The sequence below is a fragment of the Columba livia genome, chromosome 3 (genome assembly GCF_036013475.1).
Source record: "Columba livia isolate bColLiv1 breed racing homer chromosome 3, bColLiv1.pat.W.v2, whole genome shotgun sequence".
In the NCBI taxonomy this organism is placed as follows: domain Eukaryota; kingdom Metazoa; phylum Chordata; class Aves; order Columbiformes; family Columbidae; genus Columba; species Columba livia.
The window spans coordinates 103665449-103683005 of record NC_088604.1 but is presented as its reverse complement, the minus strand read 5'-3'; the positions used below and the strand labels follow the sequence as shown (position 1 = coordinate 103683005).

At 45.1% G+C, this 17557-nt stretch overlaps 1 protein-coding gene across 4 annotated transcripts in view; it reads left to right on the top strand.

Moving 5' to 3' along the window:
- LCLAT1 (lysocardiolipin acyltransferase 1) overlaps window positions 1–8404 on the top strand; it is a 128105-nt gene extending 119701 nt beyond the window's left edge. For all 4 annotated transcript variants that reach the window (XM_065058655.1, XM_065058657.1, XM_065058656.1 and 1 more), the window contains one exon: window positions 4200–8404. In XM_065058655.1, the coding sequence (XP_064914727.1) occupies window positions 4200–4708 (509 nt within the window). In that variant the 3' untranslated portion in view covers window positions 4709–8404. The remainder of the gene's footprint in view (window positions 1–4199) is intronic.
- Window positions 8405–17557: the final 9153 nt, after the last annotated feature.

The window sequence follows — 17557 nt, the reverse complement described above, 5'->3', positions numbered from 1 at the left end:
GACTACCAGATCACAGAATCACAGAATGTTAGGGATTGGAAGGGACGCTGCAACTTCTAACATAGAATAAGAATTCTGATGGAACAGCTGGTATAGTGAAAGAAAGTGTTTTAATTTTTCCTTGGAAATATTTTTTTAAAGGAAAGCATCTTTCTCTGATGCTGTTACTTTGTTCATGAGCCTGCTGAGTTCTTCCTCTACCACTTCTGAATGCAGTGCCCAAAGCAACCAGCTGTGCATTGTGATCACTTGAAGTAATGTCTTGTATCAACAGAGCCTGAAATACAAATAACCGATTGGAGCACAGGAAGTTTAAAAATAAAAAGAATAGAGCTTTTGAGGCATTTTGTCATACCAAAATGGAGACCGCCACATGGATTAATCATCATCTACATGTTATGCAGTTTATAGCTGCATAACAATAATTACAAATAAAGTTTATATTTACTCATGAGCACTGTAGTAAGCTTTCCTTTTCTGAGGTGCTTTTGTAACGCATAGGACAGAATATTTTCCATGGGTATGAAGGATATTCTTCCTACCACTGCAGGAAGAAATTCATAAGACTGTAAAAGTACTGGAACTGGTGTCTCTTTGGCGTGAGAAGCTGGGCTACCTGCCTGACATTTTAGCCTTAATGGCAGTTTGTTAGCTTAATTAGATTTCAGATGCAAAGCTGTGAATATTATTTGACTTCCTCTGTCCTTCATTCCTTACTCCATGGGCTGTGGATACAGGCGAGATAAAGAAGATCCCTCAGATGTCACTAAAAGCATTGCAAAAAGTGGTTTGTCCACCAGCAGCTTCTCTGAACGGTGAACAGATACGCTTGCTTACTTGATTTTTGACATACTGGAGAAGTAGAATGATGTGACTTCCCTTAGGGTAATTTCTTCTTAAAATGTGAAGAAGCAGGTGCTCTTAGCAGATCTTTATATTCAGGTAAAAAAAAAAATAATTAAATGCAGCAACTGCCCTGTGTGTTCAGTTAGGATCACTTTCTTTTTCTGGTTGACTGGCACCTTGCTTTTGATCTGAAACATGCTATTAGATATCTCCAGACTGCAGAGAGAATGAGCTTTAAGTTCAGAGGGAAACAGAGTCAAGATGCTCTAACCGAGGATGCAGGTTTAAAACTGCCTGATTACACCTAGCCTAAGGGAGTTTTGTCGCTGCTCATGAGTGGTTTGCTTTCATCTGCTGCATTAACTTTTCTTCTTTTTAGCGGTTTTGCTTGTAGGGTGTTTGGCAGAGATGTATTGACCCTGTCCATATTAAAAGATGTCATTGATGAATCGGCAAACAATATGCAGAATGTTTTTGTTCGAGTGTGCAGGGTGGATCCTGCGGCTTTACTGCACGTAACACTAGCTGGGCACGCTTCTTTCAGCAGCTGTAGAAAACTGATTGAGGCTAGTCCTTTCCACAGGCTTGCCTTGCCAGGGAATTAAAGCTTCAGACTGCCATTTGTGTCGAGTTTTTAAATATGTATAACCCAAACAAGGGGCCTGTTGAGAAGGGCTCCGTTCCTCTTGCATATGAAACCTGGTGTTCTGGTCTTCTCTCTTTCTGATGCGTCTGCGCTTTCAGATATGCTAAATCTACCTTTGAAATTTCATTTCTTCTTGTGCAAAATACACTCTGATAGGTGAACCTTGCACCTGGGAATTAGGAGATACTGGTACAAGCTAGACCCACCGACTGGGTCATGTAATCACCCTTTGCCTCAGTTTCCCCATTTGTGATGCAGAAAGGGTAATGTCCACCATCCAGTACTCACATCTTTGAGCTTTGTTCTGGGTGACTAATTTGGAAGCCATAATGTAAGGTAGACCTCATGCAGTCTGGTGTGAAGCTCTGCTGGAAGGTGTCTGTCTGGGGATGCTGTAGGTCCATAGGTAAGGGGTAGAGGCATCCCTGTTTCTGATTAGGAATTCATGGGCAGAAATACATCTGTATGCTGAAGGGATCAGACCAACTGTGTAGGTGCAGGGGATCCTGACCAGCCCTGCCAGTCCAACTCTTGCACCGTGATAGAAAATCTGTGTCATAAGCAGATCTGATGCTTTATTGCCTGTGGTCTATATGCCAGTGATCCTTACATGTATAGCGTTGATTTTTCAATAACATTTGCAGGTTATGGCAGATTGACTGTTTAGCTGCAAAGACACAAGTGGCTGCAAGATGGGTGAGAAACTCATGTAGACAAAACCTGTTTTCATAGAAGGACTTTTTCATACAAGGGTCTCAGGAAGGCTGAACTTTTCTGGCCTCCCTCTTGATGTCAAGTTGTGTAGGTTTTATGTGCTACAAGGACCTGGGGAAGACAGATTTTAAGAAGTGTGTATGTTCTAGATGTTTACGTAGCAGCCCATCCCCTGGGAAGAATCTAAAGGATGTTTGTCCTGTAGGGCGACTGCGATTCCTTCTGATGGCAGAAATATTTGGATTCGGGTGAGGAAAATATGAGCTGTTCTCAAAATGAAAATGGTTTCTGCTAAGGTGCAGCAGGCTGGGCATCGTTCCCCTTTGTGAGAGCAAAGTTTCTCAGACACAAGCAGTTTTGGGCACCTCTTGGAAGGAGATCTGAAAGGTTTAACCTGTGCAGAATACGGTGATTCTCTGCTTAGATAGGATGTGATCCCGTAGCTAGACAAAAGCTGGAGTATTGAGTTTTGCTCTGATAGACCTCCTAGGAGCCATATATAACTCTTCAAAACCCCTCTTCAAAAAGCCATGAGACTGTCCGAGAGAGATCATTATAAGACAGTGCAGTTATAAAACAGTCTGAATAGGCCGAATAGGGTTTTTCTTCCTCTTGTGATATTTGGAGTTGAACTTTATACATGTAATTTTGCACATGGCCTTTTGAGGTAACTTTCTATTCTGTCCCTGTCATTTTTAGAGCTGTAAAAGAAAGCCAAAATGCCAGGGAAGGAGGAGCAAATGAAAAGGGGGAGCGGGGCTAAAGAGTATGTTTTGATCATCTTTGCGAGAAGTGACATCACCTATGAGAACAAAAGTCTTCGGTCACTGCAACTGGAGACAGCTTTTAGTCTCCAATTCTATTTTGCCCCGAGCCAGCCAGCCAAATAAAAACAGCGGGATAAATCACTGCTGGCAGAACTTAACAGTTATGCAACATCCAGTGCACCATGAGCCTATTTTTAGATCAGATTTACACTAGTAGAATTTACTTTATGAAATCTAAAAAGAATGTCTGGTCAGAGGCTGGGGGATAAAGAGGACATTTAGAAAGTGCAAAATGTAAAAACACTTGGTACAAAGATGCGCTAGCATATCCCGCTTTGGCAATACTGATATCCTTTCAAGAGTGTTGGCTTGATCAAGCATGGTAATGGAGAGTAGAGGGGTTTTTCATCAGTATTTTCTTGATTTGCTGATCTGCAATTGCTTTTTAAATGGTTAACTGTACTCACCCAAAGAGCTAACTATACGTGGTTAACTTAAAGCTGGGCTTCTACACCAGTTATGCTACACTTTGTCTTTATCAGATCTGGAATGCAGTAAGCAGCAGCTCACCTCCTTATAGTCCTGGGTGGTGAGATTTAAAGAAATTATGTTAACTGGAGTACTCTGCAAAGCTGGCTGAGCTACAGGGATGCTCATCATCCTTTGTGAGATACCCTAGATTTAATGAGCTCTTGATATTTAGCTCGTATATGTTTCACGTATGTTTTCTCAGTCTTCAGTGAATTAGGATTGTGTATGCTGCTTGCTCCAGATCAAACTGCGTCTTTTTCAGTGTTCTCATGACCATAATCAAAGTTGTATTTCATTAGTTAAAAGCAATTTCGGCTTGCAGCACAGGTATGAATAACTCAAGATTAGTCTCACATACTCTGCTCTTTATCCAAGACCAGACGTGCATCTTCTCTCCTATAAGTTTGACTTTATCCTCTTACTCACTGTGTTGTAAATCTACATTAGTTTGTACTGTGTATAATTTTACTTCCGAAGTTTTTGCTCAGATTCAGAACAGATAATGGTTGGGAAAAGTTTGACCTCTCAGCCATTAGAGAATCTCACAGATAAAACATGCTCTGTATAGCTAACCTGTCATTAGGATTTCTGCCACAATTTGGACAGTTTCCAACCACACCTTGAAGTGAATTAGTGTTCTGACCATTGCATGATCTGCCCTGATATTTATTTTTCCCCAAAAACCTTTCTTCTAGGTGACAATCTCAATGCTATTCATGACATAACGGTGGCATACCCCCAAAACATTCCTCAGACGGAGAAGCACCTTTTGAACGGAAACTTCCCGAAGGAGATTCACTTCCACGTCCAGAGATATCCCATAGAGGCTGTGCCCACGTCCAAGGAGGAGCTGCAGCTCTGGTGCCGGCAGCGCTGGGAGGAGAAAGAGGAGAGACTCCGACACTTCTATGGAGGTGCAAAGTGCTTCAGTGCGACAGGGCGAAGCATCGTTCCGCCGTGTAAATCTGAGCTCAGGGTCTTCGTGGTTAAGTGCATCTCGCTCTTGTATTGGACGCTGTTCCCGCTGGGTATGCTCGCTCTGCTGTACCTCTACAGCTTTGCACGGTGGTATTTTGCAGCCATGATCATCTTTTTTGTGGTGCAGCAAAAGGTATTTGGTGGGCTGGAACTAATTGAACTTGCTTGTCATCGATATTTTAAAAAGCAACAGAAGTTTTGCGACACAAAAATGAAAACTAGTTAGTTCTGGGGCAGAGAAAAATGATTGGTTTTGAGATGTTCTGTGAGTTTTATGCACAGGGAAGAATTATTGCATGAGAATTGTCTTTTACTGTTGCCATTGTTAGACATTTGCACTTGATTCCATGAAAAGAAAGAAAAATGTTAGTTATTGCTACATGTGAAAATGGTAGTTTTTATCTCTGAATGTAATTTCAACATTGCTCTTGCAAGCAGCTAGCAACTGCATTCTGCTGTAATTAAGAAACAAATTGCTGGATTATTGAACAATCGTAAGGACATTAATAAATGTGACATGCACTGAACTTTCATGTAGAAGCCCAAACTGTCCAGCTAAGAGACACATGTATGATTTCTGTATAATCACATTGTCAGAAAGTGAGCACCGGACTTGGAAAACTGTTAAGTTTAACGCTGTTTTGATGGTAGGTAGAAGTTGGAGAAGAAGTTGTTCTGTTTCTTTTTTCTGTTTCAATATTCAAACTTATGTTAAAATAATATTTTCACATAAGCTTTACCAAGCACTGCTGGACCAACCACTATTCAGACAGTCTGGCTTGGTCACTCAGAAGGGTTTTTAAGCCTTGCAGACTTGTGTTGTAGTATATAAAACAGTGCTGGCTCTTTCTTTATTTACATCTTAACTGAGTATTTAATAGGCCTATGCAGCTTAGTTTTGATTTATCACCGTTTCATTTTGTTTCAGTCTCCCTGCTGTGGGAGGCTTGTACCTACTGTAGTACACAGAGTTACAGGATGGAGGAGCTGGTTTTCTGTTGGTTTATTGGTGTTTTTTTCTGGTAGAAGCAAAAGTAAGTGTCTGTAGCTGAGTAGCTGGCAAATGTTTTTCGAAAAGTTCTCCTTGTAGACATTATTTGATTGAAAACATTTTATTTCTTTTTCAGAATAGTCAAGATATCCTTTTTTTGAAGCATTTACTTCGGTTTTCACATTGCTTCCTTTGACACATAGTGTGAATTTTGGGGTTGTCCTGTGCAGGGACGGGAGTTGTGCGTCCATTCCAACTCAGAACATTCTGTGTTTCTATGATATTTCAAGTGTCTGTATAGATAAGCAGGAAGGCTGCCTGTTCCTTGCATGTCAGCCAGACCTGTTGGAATGCATCTAATGCAACGATTGTCTCTTTGGTACAATGGTTGCCTCCTTACAGACACAAGAGCTGAGTTTCAGATTGTCACAGCACAAGAAAATTGAGCTGCATCTTTTTTTTTTGCAGTATTTTCTTTGATTCCCTGATGACATCACTGCTTTTCCAACCTCCTTTGCAATTATTTGGGAATTCTTTTGGGGCTCCCACTGTAACACTTCCCCTTATTTTCATGACATTCAGAAAATCTGAAAGCTTCAACTCTGATAAAGCACTTTCAAGTGTATTCCTTGTCATATATATATATAATACAAGTAATGTTCATACTCACGTAGTAAAAGACAAACATTGCCAGCACTTATGAGACACTTCAAGTTAAATTTGTTTTTCAACCTCAAAAATGTTAGACCACTTGATCAACTGGATTGCTGCAAAACCTTCCTGACTTACTGAGTATTTGTTGTTTATTGCATGAAGGCTTGTTTGAGCTCAACCAATATGGCCTAGCTCCACATGTTGAGTGGCATGGCCATGAAATGTAAAAGCACAGAGTGCAAAATGTGTCTTGTATTGTGCTGAATATCTCAAGCATCGGATTAGCATGGTGGACATGTCTGTTTTCTTTTAAATTGCAACACTGAACGTGTTGTCTAATGTGTTTGTATCAAAGGCCATTTTTTGAATGAATCACCAGCCTCTATTCAACTGTCCCTTGCAAGGTGACAAGTATTTTTTAATCTGTGCGTACAATAACTAATTGTTTATTACGTGAAAAGTACTTGAAGCCATCTGTTTTACTCTAATTTTTTAAATCCCTTTTTTCTTAAAAATGAACAAAAGTAGGTTTATATTCAGAGTTATGTTTCTTAATGATTTTCTCATATTTATATTTGAGTAACTGAAGACTGACAACTGGTGTTTCATTGTCACGAGTGGAAGGAGGTTCTTTCTGCGCTATAAGGACTATTTCTGACATAATTCTGTGATATCAAAGGCATGGTTGCATCTTAAATCTACATAGCCTGGTTTTTCTTTGCCTAATACTCTGTTTTCATGCAGTTCCCGGCACATCCAGGTAGCTCACCACCAGGGAAAACCTAAAAACCTCATTTATGGTTAATGCAGAGGAGCCCTAAAAGTCGTCTTCTGGTCTGTCCTAAGCCATGGCTGTGCTTTCACACCAGGAGCAACCACGGCCAGCCTACTCCAACAGCCTTAACATGGTCTTCAGGAATGACTTCGGAGGACAGGTTATGTTTGTTGGTGACATGAATACCAGCTATGTTATTCTCAGTCATTCAGAGAACTTTGTGGTGTCATCAAATGTATGAGAAACGTCAGTGTCAGTGTTGGTCATGGAGCAGTGAAAGGTTTATGTCTGAGTGTGATTAGAGTTGGGCTCTGAGAACGAAATCAAATGCAGTCCATTGCTGACCCTTACAAGGGTTTTTCTCCCAGCTGGAGCCAAACAAGTAACCCACTGTAACGTGGTAAACATCCTGCAAGTCTGTAATTCATCCTTCTTGCTCATGTATTCCAATCGAAGACAAAGAAAAATCTTCTGGTCAGCAGCAAATGTTACATTTGCGGTGCCTGACTCCTTCATGTGGGGCAGCACATGGTAACTGAAGAATCCTTCTCTAGCAAGGGATGGTATTGGCTGTGTGACTGATATAAATTTTCAGGTTATGAGCATCATTTTGCAGCTCAATTAGAAAAGCAGGACAGGGGAAAAAATGAATAAAAAGCTTTATGGGTATGGAAGCTTCTTTGTTTAAAAAGTGGTAAAGGAAGCGGGGAAATATCTCTCTGTGAATGCTTTTTTCTCTTTGGTCAAAATGTAGCTTTTTACTCGAAAGGTTCTAACATACAGATTTTTTGGAGACAATTTTGCTGTTTTGCTATTCAAAGAACACTTAGACATGCTGGGTAAATCACTTAGAAATGTTTTCAATGCTGTTAGGTTAAAGGTGCTAGTACTCCAGGAATCACACACCCCCCTCTTTTGTGGGATGCATATTGACATCAAGACCCATCTCACTCATTAGCACATATGTCATGCCTCATCTCTCGTTGTCCCAGCAGCTGCACTCGCTGCTCAGCAGCGACTGCTCTATCTGACAGGTATTGCTCACATTATTTGAGATCAATGATGTGCTGTAAGGATACCGCTCTCATTTGCTCAGTCAGATGTTCCCTCATTAGCATCAGGGGTTTCCTTCTCTTTGCTCAGAACAGAAGGTTGAAATCCTGCCATCTGTGTTTGTCATCAAGATCACTGGGGTAGCAGGGCGACACACTGAGACATTTCTCTCTTGGGTTCAAAGCTGCAAGGCCCAAAGCTGGTCTGTAAGGTGATGTCTTGATCATACAAAATGTAGTTCCTAGTTTTGTGCATTGCATCAATCTCTGTTGTTTAAAAAATATCCATGTTTTTATAACTTGGTTTTATATGTACACTGTGTGAAAGGAAATACCAGGATACTACAAACCTACAGAAAGCCTTAGTTTTCAGAGTTCACTGATTATATTAGAATGTTTTAAACATGTACCAGTTACTATACAGCAACAATAAAGACCTGAAGCATTGCATGTGTTTAATTTTGCAGTTTTCTTTTCAATGCATGACGTATTCTATATGCACCTGTAAGGAACTGTCGTGGTTTAACCTCAGCCAGCGACTAAGCCTCACGCAGCCACTCACTCACTCCCTCTGAGTGGGATGGCAGAGAGAACCTGAAGGGTAAAAGCAAGAAAACTTGTGGGTTGGTTTATAGACAGTTTAATAAGTAAAGCAAAAGCTGTGCACATAAGCAAAGCAAAACAAGGGATTCATTCCGTTTCCCGTGGGCAGGCAGGTGTTCAGCTGTCTCCAGGAAAGCAGGGCTCCATCATGCGTAACGGTGACTTGGGAAGACAAACACCAGAATTCCAAATGTCTCACTCTTCCTTCTTCTTTCCCTGAAATCTATACTGAGCATGACATCACATGGTATGGAATATCCCTTCGGTCAGTCTGGGTCGGCTGTCCTGGCTGTGCCCTGTCCCAGCTGCTTGTGCACCTGGCACTGCCTGAGAAGCTGAAAAGTCCTTGACAGTAGTGACAACTACAACATCAGTGTGTTATCAACATTATTCTTGATGGCTGAACCCTCTCTTCTAGCCTCCTCATGTAAAGGGATGCAGAAGTCTTTGAGCGTGCAAGGAGGTACAGCTCAATTTTAGTCTTGCTCTGCTACTTCACCAGCATTGCTTAAGAATAAGCTGTGGTTATTAAGAGTGTGTTAGGTATTGATACAGGGGTCAGTCCATCCTTGTTTTACATATATCCTCTTACCAGCTGTGTAGTTAGCAACACAAGAAATTATCTATGGCAGGGTTCACGTTCTTTGAGGACCTGCTTTTAATGGAACTTCAGATGGCAGGCTCCATCACTCCAGTGCTAATCAGTGTGGAAAGGCAAGGGCTGTGTTCCTCAGGAGCTGCCACGTTCCTCATTACCTAAGGGGAATAGCCCTGCTGTGACTGCTGCACCTCATGGCAGCCACAGCAAGACACCTGCGTCTCCAGCATGTACCGCGTGTCTGGAAGACCACAAGAAACTGCGACCCTGGTAGCAGTTTCTACAGCTAGAAATTATATTCCCAGTGCTGATGTATGCTCAGAGCATTCAAGTCAGTCCCCAAAAGTCAAAATCAGTCACACTCCATATCGAGTGGCTTGTCTCCTGAAAAGATGGTTGGCACTTCCATTTTGTTTCCTCAGGGCTCAAACATACAATAAAAAAATTGATTTGCCTGTTTTACCAGCCATTAAAGAAAATAATTGTAATGGAGGCCAAAGCTTTCACACTTCAGCTGCCACAGACGCCTCCTTTTCAGTTCAATACAAGTGGTAAAAGGCTGAGTCTTATTCCCTGAGGACTTCGAATCAGACCACAAGCCAGCTCAACCAGAAATTATTCCCAGGGGAACAGCCTGTGTTTGGGTGACTCCCCCTCATCCTTGAGAGGGTTTGCACTGAGGCACACGAGGCAGAGAGCGCTCACCCTTGTCTTCACTGAGCCTCTCCGAAGGCCCAGTGTTTTCAGCAGGAGCGGCGATAGACCCTGAATTTGTAAGCTGATGTTGTAATTTTATTCCTGTCTGGCCTCTGTATGATTGATCTGGAGTTCTTCATATGGGTTGATGTCAAAGGTTTAGATTGCGGGGTAACAATAAAACCCTGGCAGATGTATTGTTAACCTCCTCCCCCTCCCACTTCCCCCTTTTGCCCTTCCCTCTCCCCCCTTCCCACTAAGGACAGGCAATCGGGAGGAAAAGAAGGACAGAGAGAAGAGAGTTGGAAAAATTAACAATGTTTTACTAATGCTACTAATAAGAATAGAAAAAAATATACAAAATATACAAAACCAATCTTGAAAGTCTCAGCAACTGCAGAGCCTGCACCCAAAGTCCTGGATTGGACTCTGCAGCCAACCGGAGCTGGATTCAGTCTCTCACTAGACCTCAGTTCGCAGGGATGACTAGCAAGGTCCTCCCCTAGTGTTGGCCATAAGGAAAAAGACGGAAAAGGGACGAGATCCTCGTGATCTCCCACTTTTCCATGAAGTATTCACGTGAATGGAATGTTATACACCGTTGGTCAGTTTCTTGGTCACCGGTTTCTCGTTGCCCCTCTCATGAGATGTCTGTCTGTCCTTATCAATAAGTTTGCATTCCATTGCTAGGTTTACCAAAGCATGTATCTAGTTCTCCAGGAAAATTCAGCCAATTTAGTGAATTTAGCAAATTCTCTAAAAGAAAAACTTGTTTATTAACAAAACAAGGACAGGTGACTATTTTCTCTGATGGTGGGATATGCAGGAGACTGGCAGGAGGGATTTGGGCAAAAGTCTGCCTGCAATTTCTCAGATGGGCATTGCTGTTCTCAGGAGAAGGCAGGCCCTTGTGTTTGCTCCTTTTGAGATGCTGCACTCTGGGCTGCATGAGAGAGGCAGGTGCACAGGGCCTGGTGTGAGTGTAATCGTTTTGGTGGTCAGCACCCTCTTCCTTTAATTTCTCTCTCCATTTTCTTTGTCAGAAGGAGAAGAGGAGTCAAGAACACCTTCACCCCTGTCTGCAGGAAGCAAAGAAGCACCTTCAACCTTACCAGAGGGAAAAGCTAACGGGGCTCAGGCCTCAGCCTTGCTTCTGCGTCCACAGGATGACACCCAACAGAGGACTGTAGGCTGCTGCAGGGTGCAAGAGCATGAGAAGATGCTGCAGGAGAAGCAGAGGGCAACACTGGGCACCATGCTCGGCAGAGGCAGAACCTGGCACTAACATCACTGGTTTGGCCGCCTAGTCCCCCCAGCACTGTTTCTTGGCCTGCTTTCGAGGCTTGGCCTGCTGTTGAGCTGCTGGATGTCTAGGGAGCGAGAGGAGTGGATGTTGGTTAACGCTGAACCCGAAGGGAAACATCAGGGATAACAGGATGGAAGTGCTGGGGAAAGTGTTGGCTGGTTGGGAACATGTCATCTTGCTTTGGATCCTGAAGGAAGAGGTCTACATTAAGAGATTTGATTCCTTAGATGTCTTCTAGAGTTAGTGTAGAGAAAGAATATCCTTCATGGGGTAGCTTACAGTGGGACCCATGGGCTGTCCTGAGGGGAAGCTCTTTGTGTTCTTACCTGACAGGCTGCCCACCATTGCTGGCATCACCCATGTGTAGCTAGTTGGGGTGTTATCTCCTCTCTCCGTGCACAAGTTGCTCATTTGATATGCTGGGTTTCAAGACACACAAGCACCTCCTCCTGTTTCATGTCCTGGCAGCTGTGCAAGACCCTGAGTTCTTTAAGGACAAAGTAATCCCTCGCTGTCAGTAAGATTCCAACCTGCAGGCAGGGAAGCTGCCTGGCTTACCGGGAAAGCTTGCAAAAGCCCTTTTGTAACGCAGTGCTGCCTCGTGCAATCCGTGCATTGTCACCTGTCACCTGGCAGCTGGGTGTGATATAGGGAATTGATGATTAACAAATTAACACTTAAAAATCTAACACTTGACACTTAAAGAACTAACCCTACCCCACATCACTAAAGACACTTAGAGAGCTAACCCTTTAACCCACATCACTATTGCCTAGCCTTGCTTAACTCTGTGTAACTTATTGTACGAAAAACAGGACTTCACTGACACCTTGCAAAAATAATAATCCTTGGTGCATCCTTGGGTGAACTAGATTACAGAAACTTGGGCACAGGACAGGAGATACACCACGTTTAACCAACTCAGCAGTCTGAGTCCCAGCTAACTCATCACACTGAACCAAAGGTGACCATGTACAGAGAAAAAGGACCCGTGTTCACGATCACTGCGCAGCTGCAACCAGAAGGAGCCAGAGGTGGAGACTATGGAAATGGTCTCCTGAACTCATTGACTCCCCGCCTTCTCGGGGACAGGTCATGAGTATGTATAGGCGTTCCTAAAACTTTCATGAATATTTAACACTTTACTGCATTTAACCAAGTTCACAGCTACTGTAATTTTACACATGTATTAGGTGAAATGATTCCCTGTGTGTCCAGCATCGTAAATAAATACATACCTTCTTTATAACCTCAAGGGTTGTAAGGTCATTCCGCGCCTCAGGTGCTGCCTCATGTCCCTGGCAAGGACCTCCCTCATTGTCCCCCTTCCCCACCACCACAGTTACATTACCTTCCAAATTATCCAGTGGAATGATTCATCTTCAGGTGTTCATGCTGGTATGTTCACAGTTTTGCTTCTTAGGGGCTTTATACTCTCTGCCCAGGGCTGTTTGAAGAGCTCTCTGAAGCTCAGCTCTGAACTCGTCTCACTTGAGAAGTGCCCTTTTTATAGCTGCTTAAGCGAAGGTCCCCACTTCCCAGGGGCTTTCCTCAGCGCTTTGTGATGGGCATAAAACATGGGAGGCAGTGGATTTGGGTTGTGGTGGGCACAGGAGGGGATCCCCTCCCAGCGCTTAGGCTCTGGTTAGATCAGACTGCCACATGCAGTCCTGGCCACTGGAAGGTCAGGAGCTGAACTTGTGCTGCTTCTAAGAGGTCTCAACACCAATCCTGGCTGTGGCAGAACCAACTGCTTAAATGAAAGGCTCAAAACTTATTTTAACAGCAAATGAAACTTTCTTGCTCTGTGCCTTCCTTCTTCTCTCTCCTCCCAGGAGCAAGAGCAGTAGGGTTTGGGACACCCTCTATGCTTTTGTGGCATTAAGTGGGAGAATGTGATTCTGGAGCCATTGTCCCACATGGACCAAGCTGTGCTGCCAGGTTCACAAGGCAGAAGTCAAGAACTGCTTGACACCATGGACTCCTTGGATTTGTCTGCCCCTGGAGAGACCCACAGGAGAGGGGCTGGGTCCAGTTCCTCACCTGCCGCTGTTCTCCTCCATAGGCACGTGCCAGCTGGTTCATCTAGCTGGGCTGCTGCCTGAACAGCATGAGATCCTTGGGGCCAGCACAAGGACAACGGGATGTGAAGCATTGTCCTGCAGGACCCCGATACTTCAGGCACCAGCTGGTTAGCCAGAAAGGAACACTTGGGAAACCTGCTGACCAGCAGCCCTTGGGTGTCCTCTGTGGCTGCCTCAAAGATCACAGAATCACAGAATCAAAGAATGTCAGGGATTAGAATGGACCTTGAAAGATTATCCAGTCCAAACCCCCTGCCAGAGCAGGAACACCCAGATGAGGTTACACAGGAACATGTCCAGGCAGGTTTTGAATGTCTCCAGAGAAGGAGACTGCACAACCTCCCTGGGCAGCCTGTTCCAGTGCTCTGGCACCCTCACTGAGAAGAAGTTTCTTCTCAAATTTAAGTGGAACCTCCTGTGTTCCGGTTTGTACCCATTGCCCCTTGTCCTATCATTGGTTGTCATCGAGAAGAGCCTGGCTCCGTCCTCCTGACACTCACCCTTTATATATCTGTAAACACTAATGAGGTCACCCGTCAGTCTCCTCTTCTCCAAGCTAAAGAGCCCAGGCTCCCTCAGCCTTTCCTCATAAGGGAGATGCTCCACTCCCTTCATCATCTTTGTTGCCCTGCGCTGGACCCTCTCCAGCAGTTCCCTGTCCTTCTGGAACTGAGGGGCCCAGAACTGGACACAATATTCCAGATGTGGTCTCACCAGGGCAGAGTAGATGGAAAGGAGAACCTCTCTGAACCTACTGACCACCCCCCTTCTAATACACCCCAGGATGCCATTGGCCTTCCTGGCCACAAGGGCACAGTGCTGGCTCATGTTCATCCTGCTGTCCACCAGGAAACCCAGGTCCCTTTCCTCTACACTGCTCTCTAAGAGGTCATTACCAACCTGCGGTGGGTAATGCGGGCTGGGGGTAGGGACAGTGAATGGACACCACTTCCTGCAAGCCAGGGATGTGTCCAGCACCAGGCACTAACACTCGTGTACGCGTTTGAGGCTGCACGTCTGTCTGGGACAGCTATTATTCCTGGGAGCGAGTCCCACTATCATGGCATGACAGTGCAGTATGCAGCTGACCCACAGCTGCTGGGGTAATGGGCACCACTGAGTGCATGACATCTCCAGTCCTCTCGCTGTAGACACTGAGCTCCACTAGAGGTTTTGTTTTCCTACCCTTGCTGGGGAAGGGAAGGTCTTTTCCAGGAGCCCCTGACAGCAAGCACAAGCAGATGTTTTATGCAAGGTCACAGCAAGGTGTTTGAGTCTGCCTCTTTACAACCTGTGAAGGTTAAAGGCTGGCTCTCAGTTTTCTACTGCTAATGACAGAAAGTGCCATGTAAGTGGCAGAGAGCCTAATTAGGGATTAATGAGAAAGCCTGTGGTTTTATTATCCATTGGACATGAGTACCACAGATGAGCAAGAGAGGTTGCATTAGCTGCTTCCTGATGAGTCCTTCCAGCAGGAAAGTCCTTAGCAGACTTTCGGCATCATTTAAGGCTGGGAGATAGAGGAGGACACTGTGGACAAGGAGTGGTGGGACCTGTTGTCCTCTGCTGAGTGCTGAGACACACCTGTGGCCCCACGGGTGGATCACAGACTTCATGGCAAAGGCACTTTGGGCTCCTCTGTTGAGTCTGCCGCCAACCAGCAGCATGTCACTCACCTCCTGCATTCCAGGTGGGGATGCGGGTACATCTCCTGGGGTTGTGCTGCTGCTGGGGACACACATGCCACACTATGACACAGACCATTATTGTGGATAAAGAGGGGCTCCAACCCCCTGAGAGTCCATTTCATTGCAGTTTTCCCTTTTCCTCAGCCCGGTGCCTGGTGGCAGGCTGTGGCACATGAGGAGAGGGGTGGTCCTAGAGCAACACACAGCTATTTGTTTCTGTGGAGGCCTGAGCAGAGCCCCCACACTTTGGGACCAGCCTTCTGCCCCACTGCAGCCTGAAGCTGATAGCGAGGGATGCAGTGGGGCAGCGAGGTTGTTGACTGTTAGATGGAACAGGAATAAAAGCAGGAGGTTAAATACCTAATATTTAGTCAGCTTCATCACTACTAACCCTTGCATGAAAGCTATAAAAGTTATTACAGGACATGCTTGCGCAGCAGGAACAGCAAATATAGGTAGAACAGTCCTTCTCATAAATATCACTCGAGCTGTGTTCACAGCCCCCTTTGCCATCACATGATGCCGCTGGCAGCCAGGCTGGCTGAGCAAGGCAAAACCCATGGTGAGCAGTGGGTGCTTTTGAGGGAAAAGACTACTTGTCTATAATACGAGGCTTTCCTTGGTTTATGATCAGCAGATCCCTGGACTTTTCTCAAGAAAAGAAACCTCCTGAAATGGGGCTGACTTAGTTTGTCTGGGTCCTCTCCGTGGGGGTCTTGCTACAAGTGACACAAGGAACCAGAGACCAGGGGTTAAATATCACTGCGCAAAAACGCCACTTACACTTGAATTTGTCAAGTCTATCAATTATGTGCTTCACACTGAATTTTGAATGTGTTATTTCATGATTACTCTGCATTTTGCCACTCAGCCATTGCAGTCACATCTAGGTACTAAAGTTATCAGATGTTCATCTTGAAAGATCACAGCCACACTCTACTGAAGTCTTGCTATTTCATACCAAGGTGCATTCATTGCCAAGCACATGGACGATTTAAGCCTTCTGTATTGACACAATACACAGTTAGGTGCTTTCACTTCTCTATTAACAAAATCAGGTGCCTTTTCTTAACAAAACCGAGTGCCGTTTCCAGTGATAGAGCATTGCATCCCTGGGTATAAAGTCCTTCGGTTACCCCTAGCATCCTCTGACACACACACTTAGGAAACTAAACCAGCTTTTAGCTAGGTCTTCCCAAAACCTAATCCTCCCATCCCATCCTCCTCTGCCTCATCTTCCCCAGCAGAAGGGAGGATTAGAAATGAGGACCTTACCTCACACCCAAGTGGCAGTGGCCAGAGCGGAGAGGTTGTGGTGAACCTGGAGTACTGCCAGGGCCACCAAACCTCACTGAGTCACTCGTTAAGTCGATACAGCAGGAAGTCATCGAAAATAGAAGATTGCGGAAATAAAAAGTGAGGTATCCATTCACGCACCCTTGGCAGAGGTGCTCCAATGCCCCGCGTGCCTGCGGGCAGGACAGCCGCTGCTTATTAGACAGGTTTTGTAAGTGAAGTGGTCTATATTTATCGGGAGTGCATGGTGTACACACCTTGAGGGTCAGATGCCTGGCAGTTTGAAGAACATTAGCTCCCCTAATGAATCAGCAGGGAAAAGGACCTAAAAATATGACTCAACTGCAGACGGGCATCGTTGAGATGCTCAGGGAGCCAAGGTCAGGCGGCCCCGATGTGCCTCTCCAGCTCGGGCTAAGGGTACGATGCTGCGCTCAGATGTTCATCACCTCTGAAAAGGCAGCATCCATGCTATATTAAGCCTCCTGTCAAACTTCTGCTGTGATGGTGGATATTGAACCAGTGCTTAAAGCAGGAGAAAAACCCCCAATACCTGTTATAACTGCTGTGTTGCAAAGTCAACCTCCTTTTTGGGCTGTTCTGCATTTGAGCCTGACAATTCTGGACCAGCTGGTCCAGCTCCTGCAGGCAGGGCTTACCTGCCTGCTCTGGGTTTCAGTTTTGTGACTTATGGCATCCTGCATGGAAGGAACATAAAGGCTGAGGATGGCCCAGGCTGCAGGTTTCATATTTCTCATGTGAGGGCATCAGCCATACAGAAGGCAAGCAATCACCACCTGAGCCTGACTAGGTCTTATCAGTGCATCAGGCACTTTCCACCCTCCTTTTTGGATGGGAAGGGCTGGAGACGTTAAGGCTGGAGAGAGCCACCTCATTGCTCCACACAGAGTGGGGGAGTCTGCTTCAGGTGTGTGGGATGGCACCCAGGTGATACTCTGGTGAAGCCATCTCAGCAGCCGGTGGCTTGGCAGGCAGCAGGTCTTTCATGACCTTGTCCTCTTTCAGCCTGGCTGTGCCTGCCAAATACCAATGCCACGCTGGTCTGCTCTGGGAGAGCCCTCTGGTGATGTTTCTGCTACGTGGAGCAGGAAAAGCTGAACATGAGTGGTAGGCATCCTCCTTTCTAGGTTTTAGTACAACTAAAAATGATTGATATTGTTCTGGGGTGGGGGCAGTCCTTGGCTGGTCCCAAGTGTGGAGACTGTTCTGCACCACCTGTGCTGAGTTCTGCTATGGCTGCTGGTGGGACACGTGCTTCTTGCCTCCTCCTTGGCCTGGGGTTGCATCAGTGCTTTGTGCATGTCTGTCTGT